Raw genomic sequence first — 11676 nt, forward strand, 5'->3', positions numbered from 1 at the left:
ATTAAAATCTCTTTTCACTTGTCATCCCTTGATGAATTTGCTATTTAGGCTTTTATTTCGTTATATATTTTTAATAAATGCTTTTATTTGTAATAATATTATGGCAAATACGACAAAATCTTGACTTGCGATTTCATACGTTCGTGTCATAAACTGTATATTCTTCAATTATCTTAATTTGTATGGCATCTGTGTCAATTCGTTGTTAAACATCAGCGTTTAAATTAGACTGTGAAATATATTTTAGTAAGTATATTGTGTATTGAGATGGCCTAGTGGTCAGAATGCGTGCATCTTAACAAGCTCAAGGTTCAAGCCCAGGCAAGCACTACTATGTATATGTACTTAATTTGTGTTTATAATTCATCTCGTGCTCGGCGATGAAGGAAAACATCGTAAGGAAACCTGCATGTGTCTAATTTCATCGAAATTCTGCCACATGTTTATTCCACCAACCCGCATTGGAACAGCGTGGTAGAATATGTTCCACAGCCTCTCCTTAATGGAAGAGGAGGCCTTAGCCCAGCAGTGGATAATTTACAGGCTGTTACTTTACTTTTTTTTACTTTTATATTATGTGTTTCAAATAATCTTACACACTTATACCTAGTGAGTTTTTGTTTATTTCGTCAATGCACTCATTTCATCACTTTTTTAATAGATAATCGATTTCTATCCATTAATCTTATAAAGAAAATTCTCATCTAATCATCGCTACTCAATCTCGGACTAGCAAGTTTTTATTTGTTAAACTTGACTTTAAAGTCTGCCGTATATAATCTATGGGACTCACATTGAAACAGTCTTATAAAATAAACTGCTTCTTCTCCTTAATAGCAGAAGAAGTCTGCCTCACCGTTAGTCATTTTTCCTTATATTTTACTAATCGGCTTACAAAAGGGATAATTCTTAATTTGGATGTTTGTATTTTTACATTTACGGTTAAAATTAATATATAGAGTGGGGATGCCAAATTCTATTTTTGTTTGAAATATGTTATTCTGAAATGGTCCAAATGAGTTTCGTGAAGATCTGGTGATGAGTTTTGGAAGAGAACAACTGTCAGCTCATTTGCGATTGTTGTTTGCTACATGATATTGTAATCATTTTTTTTGGTAAATACTTTTACATACATGTAAAAACCACGCCACGATTATGATTGGTATAGAAACCGTACCGCTTTTTAAATTAGCACGAATAGGAACAATTTCCTTCAAACGACGATACAGCGAATATATGAGGCTCAAAAGTACAAGTGTATTATACTGTGTGTCTTGTAGAGAACGCTTGTAGTGTTGGTGTTTAACAATAAAGTATTATAAATAAATAATAAATATTCGTATCATTAGTTAGGGTTACTGGATTTTTCGACCCTTTAACTTGTGTGCCCTGCGCCCTATCGCGCACGTAATCAGTACAAATGTGATCCGAGATAGTATGAACCCGGTCAATATTTTAGCACGCACTTTATCCTGATAAATGTTACCTGACCCTAAGGTCTTAGGATTAGTTTTATAATTTCGATAATCCCAGTGCAAGCGCAAATCCAGATTAACACTCTAAATTATTGCAATAATTTTTTGACAAAATTATAAATAAGCACATAAAAGTCTTGACGTAGACTTCTGCCTTCATTTTCGTATAATTATTTATGAAAATGATGTAAATAAAGAATTACAGAAGACTATTATGCATCTATACAGATATATTTGTATTCGATTTGCATTGAAATCACTTCGAGAGTTCTCAATCTCACGCGTGTCCACGCTAGTTGTGAAGCGAGCCTGACTTTGTTCCCCCGCTATGATTTATGCGCGCCCGGCGTCACATGCAGCGTTGCGCCCGTACGACGCCCCAACTGCGATTCCGTACGAAGAAAACGAGCGGGAAAACGCGACGTTTTAATTGAGTGTTTTTTTAAAATAGTGAAACTTCCTTGGGAGATAAGAAGGAATTTTAAATGTCGAATTTTGTTCAACATTATTCTATGTATATGAGTAAAAGTATTTAGCTTTCATTTATATGATGTATATTTAACACATTTTGTTATGTATCATTAAAAAAAAAAACATTATTTTAAGACGTTGTTTAGTTTTAATATTTACTTAGAGGAGGTAATGATAGGGAACAAAATGAAATAAAACAATTTGAATAATCGATGCACCCCATTCGAAGTATTTTGATATGAGGTTGTATCATGAAACACTTTTGAAGTTATAATCATTATTTTAGATATATTTCTAACTTGATTTCCAACTATAAAAAAAGTCAGTCAAAACATTCGATTAAAACGTTTAAGTATTTATTCGTGTGACTAAATTAAGCGGTTTCTCTCGGGCCGCGGGCGTCTTGCCCGCTCATACGCGTCCTTAATGCTCTTATTACGTACGGTTTAAATCTGACGTCGGGATCATGTTTTATGCATCTGAGTGCGCGATGAAACCGCCAGTGTAATATATAAAGCCCGTTGGGAAGGGGATTTCATGAGCTGTATCGTATATGATTTTGCTTCACGTCTTTTGGTCGACGTAAAATTCAGTTTTAGTTATAGATGCTGGTCGTGTAGCCGTAAATATTGTCCGGCTTATTGTTTAAAACATTTTAGAACACTCCATCGTTTCCTTGAAGTATATGAAGTAAAATATATTCGTTGTACTTAATATCATGAATGAAAAGTAATCACGTATTTATTTGAACCATATATTAGTATAATTTATAAGGATGACGAATTAATTCGATATTGATATTTTGATTGATGCTCACTCAATATTCGTCCCAATCATTGAATCTAAAGCCAGTTGACGGATGTTTTAATGACGAGTCTTCTTTTGCATTCTTGAATGCAGCCCAAAATACGAGTGCGATGAGGTTGTTATCAATTTCCTCAGCAACAAGTGGGCGATAATTTTGAATCCAATGTTGCAAGTCCTGCTACTTGTACGGAACACTGAATCCCTTTCGTGAACTTTCACTCTTTGTTAAACTGTCTCTTAATATATTTGCTATCGATTTTATTACGTATAATTTCAAAGCAGATATAACGGAGACAAATGAAATGGAGGCGTGAAGATTTTACAAATAAAATGTTCAATCTAAGAACATGCACTGTGGTATCTTTGGCTGTTCCGAATCGTTTCATATACTTATCATTAACAATACTTGACACTTTGTTTGTTCCAATAAGCAGAAATTAAAGATAGATACTCGGCGCTGATTTGTCACACTGAGAGTTTACAAAGCGGCTCGTTAATCATTGCGATGTCGTTGTTGTTTTTTCTAAGTTATGAATATTGTCTTTCTGGGAAACAGTGGGCAGGACGACGTTATTCGCAATGTAATCCAAGTTTCGTGTCGGATTTTCTTCGAAGTTCGCGTGTTTATCTTGTATTGCAAGTTGTTTGCGTGTTTCCGTTGAAACGAAAATAATCAACCGAGTTCAACATTATAGACAACTTTGCGAAATTTCATTTTCTACTGCCCGAGGTCTGTTTATAAATTGCTTCATAATTTAAATAAGTCTTATGCGTTACACATTTATCGTTATCTGTAATTATGTTTACGTAAGTTTTGTTATTGATGTCGACACAATAATGAATGGAACTAATTAATTACAGTAAAAAGAGAATCTCGTTCGAAGATCAAATCCTCTACAATTTAGTTGCAGTTTGTTATACTCCCAGTATATCATTCGAACACTTTTTGCTCAAGAGTCTGTTCAGCGTCAGATTTGTCGTATTTTCAATTTGAAACCTAAATTACAGTTCACGGCATATTCTAAACGTGTATAATGGGCTTCGTATCTTCTCGAAGAATAATGATTACAAAATGAAAAAGCCCCGAGGCGTCTTAAATTATTTTAATTGGCTTCGGTAGCGATGTGGCCGCATCTCCTCAGATAAATATGCGTATCGTTTGAGGAATATTTTATGACAGATTTCTGCAATATCGTCAGACACGCCATATGTCTCAATACGTGAAATCGATCAATAATTCATGTTTTATATTTTTTATTTTATTTTATTGGGTTATAATTCGCACGCAAGACATCAATATCCGATTAATTATGTTTTAAATTGATTATTTTATTATTTTTGTTCTTGTCCTTATTTGAAATAATTTTTCTCAGCGAGGTTGATTTATATTTCCCTCAACGTTATCGTTTTATTGAGTTCTATAGTTATTTGAGTAACATATTATGTGCATTTAATTAGAAATAATAATGACACGGGATATTCTGCTCGTAAAGCAGAATCAGTGATATAATTAGTATTTAATAATTATATTAATGTTAACTTCGTATGATCCATTAAACTTAGTACCACCGACAGCCAAGAGAAATGCCGAACAAGCAAAAACAATTAACAAATTGATAAGCTCAGAACAATTTTCAATTAACTTCGCCGGCAGTGTTCGCTTTAACAAATAACCACCATTTGTCAGAGATGCCTATGCAGTTTTTAACGTTATGTTAATAGCGGGGCTGGTCCGTTCATTTAACTCGTATATTTTTTGGAATTTAATAACATTTGCTCTTATCTGATTCCAGAACGGAAGCGGGGACGGCAAACGTATACCCGGTACCAGACGCTCGAACTCGAGAAGGAGTTCCACTTCAACCGGTACCTGACGCGGAGGAGACGAATCGAGATAGCGCACGCGCTGTGCCTCACCGAACGCCAGATCAAAATCTGGTTCCAGAACCGGCGCATGAAGTGGAAGAAAGAAAACAAGACCAAAGGCGAGCCCGGCTCCGGAGACGAGCCGGACAACATGAGTCCGCCCACCTCGCCACAGTAAAAGCCTTTAGCTTAGTCGATGGTCCGAATGAAGGATCGCTCCGTTTCAGATTTAACCCAACGACACTGAGTTGGTTTGTGTCCATTTATTTTCATATAACGTTGAATTTTGTGCACCGGAATGATGAATCTGAAACGATCGATCCGCCGGCCCAAGTTACTAGATCAGTTTAATTTGTATAAATTGTATGTTGGACTTTTCATGATAATATTACATTATAACTAATACGTAACTTAGTGACTTGGCATAAAGAGTAAATAGTGTGATGAAGAGATTTTTACAGTTGTTAAGTATAAATTAATTTATAGAACAATCTCAATACCAATAATTACCAAAAAAGCAGTGTCTATGATTAGTAAAACTGCATCAACGCTGATGTGATTGTCGACATTATGTACCTAGTTTGGATATTATTTTAAAACAGCAGTTAAACATGTTTCTCTGACGTATTATTTCCTTGACGTTAAGACAAAGTGCTTGGTTTTTTTTTCTCTATACATTTTAACAGATATCATGATGTAAAATGTACTTATCAGTTACGGAAAAAAAAAATCTCTTTAATACTATTAATTTATCCGGCTCGAGCACTTTGTGACAAATTGATAAAAAAAAATCTATTAATATTGAATTACAAAACCATAAGGACCTCTTATAATTAACCATTGATAAGAAGGCAATTAGTAACGATATTGTTATTATTTAATATATTTGATGTTTTATTTCTAATTAAGCTATCGAAATGCTATTTTGTACATATAAAAAAATGATAATTTTTAGATTTTATGATTATGTACAATTGTTTTAGTGTGAATAATATTATTGATATGAACTTGAAATCGACTAGTTCTCAATCGATCTTACAGGAACTAGTGTTTTTATTTTGTGAATCTTCTCTGATTTTAACTCTTACTTCGTAGTTGGAAAGGCCAGTTCTACAAGTGCAATGTATACGATTTTTCGATGACACATATACGTAATTATAACTGATAATAAATTCATAGGAAGTCTATTTAATATTATTATTAAATGTTGAAAGGGTGAAGCTTGAGAAACTTAACGTACTTTATTGTATACGGACGAGAGTTTGTAGCAATACGTTGATAAAATATTGAACAAAAAAACACACATAAATTCGAGTATCATGTATACAGAGAAATTCACTTATAATTGTAATTATTATAGTGAAACAAAAGTTACCTTCGATTCGTAGGTGCGGTGGAATTTACTTCTTTCTTTCATTTGAACCTATATGAGATGAATCTAAGTAGGTGCGGGAGGGAAATGTACACAGTATACCAAAGTTAGAAAATAAACTGATCGATCAGTGATATAAAGCCTCGGACACAGAGAGGCGATTTTTATTCGGCCATTTCAAATTATACGAGTCTCGAAGACTAGAATGGTATTTTTATAAAATCATTGCCTAACGAAACCAATATACGTAAATATCGAACATTAATTATTTACTTGTAACTTGATAGTCTTACGAATAAGTACTGTTGAAACAGAGTGTTGTCTGAGATGTGGGAATCGGGATCCGTTATACGTTTGTCGATATATTGTAAACTATTTATTGTAAATTGTTTTATTTTTCACATAGATCGTAACTAGAGAAAGTTTTTTAATAAGAACTCAGTGAGCCCGTTTCTTCTTACACATAATTTTTATTTGTGCTGTGTTCGTTAAGTAATGTAAATTAATAATTGTATATTGTCGATATTTACATTATATTTATTTATTGATTTTGCTTTAGGTTCGCTAATTCACGTCTTTATTATAAATTGGACAGTGTCGATGGCTGTCTGGCTGGGATGCATTTTGTTAATATGATTTAAAATTTGCTCAAATATTTTCATTTTATATTGTATTTATATAGTTGAACAATGTTCGCTTGCGTTACTTTGATAACATTTTATGGGACATTGTACCAGAAATACAACAAACGTTTTCACTAAGTGCAATCTGAATAAATCCCTTGCCAGATGGAAAATATTTGGTTTGTAAAATTTAATAAAAAAAAGAAATAATATTAGTTTTATAAAATTTAAATTAAGTTTCGATTGTTAAGTCTACTGACTGTTCTTGAATTAAAAAAAAAAAATAATTAGGTCCGTAGAAAAGTTACTGGGAGCCTAATTGGATCGATTTTATTTACCATAATTTCCTATCAATTCAAAATTTATGAAATATAACTATAATTAGTAACTTAATAAGGTTAGGCGAGACGATATTGTCATAAATATATAAATACATGAAATTAATAAAGCATAATGATTGTAATTACAGATTTTTATTGTATCATTACCTTGTTTTACTCAATTTTCACCAAACAATTAAAAAAAAAACAATCACCCACAGACTATATTTTGTAAACATAAAAACACTACGATAAACTTTGTTATAAAATAACTATTCAAATTATGTGTAATTTGGATTATATAACTGTACCTTAGATGTTTTTTAATATTTGTAAAGGATGTGTGAAAAATTTTGAATATAGAAAACGAAAATCTCTCATTAAAGTTTTGAGGAAGTTTTCAACATTAACCATTAGATGTCGCTACTAGTAGCACAATGTTTAACTTATGAATGTTTCCTATACAAAATCCAAGTGAGTATCGTGTTATATAGAGCTAATGTTACATCGAATCAGTATTTCGAGTAACGTGTAGGAAATTTCATAAATGTAGCGATTTAACGACGAAATAATGAATCGCGTGTAGGCTCCGCTCTCGCCGTGTCAGTCACGACCGATTGGGCGGCCCGAATGTTAAAATTGCTTTTTTGTTTCGACACGAACCTTATGTATTACTGTCTAGGTGTGGCTGACGCTAATGACTATTTAATAATCTCCCTTCCTACGCTGAAGGCGAACCATTATGTAAGGTGAACTAATGCGATTTTGACAAGTTCGAAATTGAGGCAATTATGGTTTTGCAGGGTTTTAAATAGCCATGTATTTGTCTGTATGACGTTTCATATAAGATTTATGTGGCGGAAGTAGTTTGAATGATGGTGATTTTTTAGTTTGATTCTTAGAATTAAGGGGAAATTACGTTATAGCGCGACTGTATTTACGCCATGCCGACATCAATGTTTTTTTCTAACATATGATTATAAATAATAAATCTAAAAGGTAAATAAATAAGTTTAATATTTTTAAAGAAAAATAATAATATTGTACAACAACAAAATAATTTTGATCTAATAAATTATCGAAATAATTATTCAGAAATAGTCTATTTAACAATTAAAGTATCAAAAGTGTCTCTACACATTTGTCTTATTGCATCGCGAATGTATCTGTGAGTTGAAAGGTCAGAGTAAATTGGTCAGTCAGTCATCTTACAAATGATAGCCAAGTGTGATTTATGGCCCCTCAGATGTGCCATTGCACTTGATTCAAATTGGGTTCACGGCCATACTGAGATAGCGTTGTTCATATGTACACACTTAGAAACTAGTTCACTATGAAGTATTTCATTGCATCTATCTATTTATTTTTACTATCTATTATAATCTCGATTTATCTAATCAATCTGAATGACGTCGTTAATACTTTTTATTTAATTTTAATAACAATTTATTTCTAGTGAATATTATAAGTGTATGATTATTTAAAGTTATTTTTAAGAAATCCTTTATTAAAAATAAGTAAAAAATAATATTCATAAGGTGTTTCGGTTTAATTCGTTTTTCTTATGACTTTGTCAAATTTAATTATGTTTTAAAATTTGTTAACAAACAGCCTACTATATTAAAGTGATTCCTCGATTTTGAACATAACCTTAGAGTTGGTAGTGTTTGACTGACGACCATTCGTCTGTAATGTAACAATCTAAGATGCCAGTTTGATCGTTCCCTTCCAGATAAGAAGGTTGTTTTTGGACTGGCAAATTTTTTTTATCATTACAAGTTGCGCACTGTAATTTTCAGTCCTTCATACAACCTTATACACTTAAACTGTTACAACACAGGCGAATGCTCTCGATGATATGATATGATGATGATAATTATCTAGGTATTGATTTTTATTTTAATATTTTTAGATTTACATTTTTGTTAAAGGGGAAAGAATTGTTTGAAATTAACGTCAATGAAAAACAAAAGTATGACTATAATATTATGACACAACTATCAATATGACTTGTCTTGAATTAAATACAGAAACACAAATTATAAAATGTTTGACAAAATAAAAAAAACACAGTTATTCAAATATCATACTGTTCTGCTAATTGTACTAAGAACATGTTGTTAAGCTATTAAGAAGAATACACAACACTGTGCTCATTTTAACATATTACGATATAAAATATCTGTCTCTATGTCATTAATAAAAACCGTGTACTATGTTTAGGGGTAAATGTTTCGATGAATTTCCAAAAATAAATTCACAAAATTATTGTTATAATATTCCAATAGCTTAATGGTTAATCTAAAAACAACCTAGTTAGAGGTAGGTTTGATGTAAACCCACCCAAATTAAATGTCACAACTCTCACTCCTTTGTAAAAAAATGTCAATTGGTTGATATATTTAAATAACCTTCTAGAATTGTTTAAAAAACAGGCTATCCGATCAATAAAAGAGTTAATAGGTATTTACATCTTAAGGAAATCCCTAATAAGAATTAATAGGTAATGGTTATTTAATATCAAATTTCTTGCTCATATGTCGCTTCAAGCGCTTTAAAATCTCTAAACAACCAGTCCCCAAACATCATATTAAAAGTATAGATTCTGATGAAGACATAAATCACAAGCGATCTTTCACGTGCGACCTTGCCTCATAACATTCAATTTTATTGACTGCAATAAACCAAAGCAATGGTTAAATCAACGCCGCTGTATCGATAAACACCTCGTAAATATCTTCCCTCCCTTTCTCGCAAATGCAATAAACTTTAGGTAAAAAAAGGACAGAGCCGTCGTCTCTTCATTTCGCTGGTACAGAAAATAGTTTATGAGAGCTGAGCTTCTTGACTTTTATTTAATTAAGGACTCTAAGTGGGTGACAATAAGGTTCGATGTTGATTATTTGATTCGATTTATAGGTTTTAAATAGGTCCTTAAATCGCAATAACGATTTGTTTATAGATGCCTGTGTGAAGTCGGCGAACATTTGTAAGATTTTAATTTATGACATTATGTTATGACATTTATTATAGAAGTGTGAATGGAGGACAAATTGATATAACGGAATTTATTGAATTTAAATTTATAAAATAGTTTTCAAATGAAGCGTGACTTCAATAATTATTAACTTGATTAATTTATTTATCAAATTCTTTTCACTATTTAGGTTAAGTTGTAGATCATATATATTATTATATTTTTTTTGTATGATGTGAAGAAAATTGGTGCATGTTGTGTATTTAATTTTTGTATAAAATAGGTAAATTGAATTAATTTATCTTCGTTTTTATCAAAGTTAAAAATTTGAAATGTCTCTGAATATTAATTATTAGGACTCTACCATGGTATTCCAAATTCAAAAATTGGCGCGTTTGCCAGCCATTTTGTTTTGGGCGGTTCCCCTGCACGCCCCGCCCCGCTCCCACCACACCCCAGCGGCGGCAACTCGGACGCAGCCCAACTCATTTGTTATAATGTATACTAGGCAGCAAAGGTTATGGATAGAAAACTATATTAATATTAATAAAATATTAACTTCTATTGAATAGGCGAGCTGATTTTGAGAAATTGAATTTTGTATTTAATTATTTATAATTTTTATTATAGCTACTTTTTGCTGAAATGCCCACTTCAGAACTAAAATAATATAAAATTAATTGTATCAGTAGAAGTTAAAAAATGTTTAAACGTCATTAGTTATTTGAGAACATCTCAAAATTCTTTTATCATAGCTATGACATAATATATCCTTCACACAACCGTTCCATAAACCAAATACTTGTATTTAAACCTACCTATACATACCTAACTCGTCAAATGACGGTATCTGATTGCGTAATACTCATACAAAGTAGGTATTAAATAGTAGATATAACATACTGTACACACATGCCAATTTCGCCAAAGTTTTCACCGGTGTTGTGAAGAATAATTATCATTAATTATAAAATCATCTTCAATTGACAATTATTTTACTAAACATGTTAGTAATACCTAAGATTTTTAGAACTAAATAAGTTACTCAAAAGCATTTTCTTCTAACTTCTTTATCAAAAATGTAATTATTCCATTCGAGTAAAATAATTTAAATATGAATGAAGAAAGTACACCAAATAATAAATGAATTGAGAAACTTGACAGCGCTGGGTACAGATCAAGCGCATTTAAAGATGACATCGACTGAGGTGTGTCTGTCTCCTTTCCATATATGGTAAGTGATATATTTCTATCCTTCTTGTTAATTTTTTCCTACTTTCATCTCAAAATGAAACGGCAGAGGGGGTGACTGAGTTTAACGAGAGGGACGTATGGAGCACCTATCTACGAACGAAGTAGGTGACTACAAGTAATATACACTTACGCAGATTTAAATATAGATATACCCTGTTATCAGGGCTGAAAATGTACTCTTTGTCATTAAAAATCAGTAATAACATAAATTTGATATATTTTCATAATTTATATATAAATACAGTTTTAAAACGGAAATATGCATATTAGATATGGCTCTACATTATAGGAGTAATTCGTGTATGGAATATAATCTAAAATAATTTATTCATAGGCAGAGCGGAAATACGTGAAATATCTGTAGGTATTTAACTAAATGTAGTTAGGTTTAAACTTCCAGCCCATTTGTTTACAAATATCGATTTTATTTTCAGAAATATGTGTTTTAAATAAGTATTGCTATTACCAATTTTGTTCCCCTGATTACCTTTGTCAAGATAACATTACAGTG

The 11676-nt window shown here is 31.7% G+C and overlaps 1 protein-coding gene across 5 annotated transcripts in view; it reads left to right on the plus strand.

The window, feature by feature from the left end:
• The window catches only part of LOC124535088 (homeotic protein antennapedia-like), a 166734-nt gene extending 159657 nt beyond the window's left edge, over positions 1-7077 (plus strand). For 4 of the 5 annotated variants that reach the window (XM_047111141.1, XM_047111142.1, XM_047111143.1 and 1 more), the window contains one exon: positions 4547-7077. In XM_047111141.1, coding sequence (XP_046967097.1) covers positions 4547-4797 — 251 coding nt within the window. In that variant the 3' untranslated portion in view covers positions 4798-7077. The remainder of the gene's footprint in view (positions 1-4546) is intronic. The other variant, XM_047111144.1, reaches the window with a different exon arrangement.
• Positions 7078-11676: the final 4599 nt, after the last annotated feature.

The sequence above is a fragment of the Vanessa cardui genome, chromosome 14 (assembly GCF_905220365.1).
Source record: "Vanessa cardui chromosome 14, ilVanCard2.1, whole genome shotgun sequence".
NCBI lineage: Eukaryota > Metazoa > Arthropoda > Insecta > Lepidoptera > Nymphalidae > Vanessa > Vanessa cardui.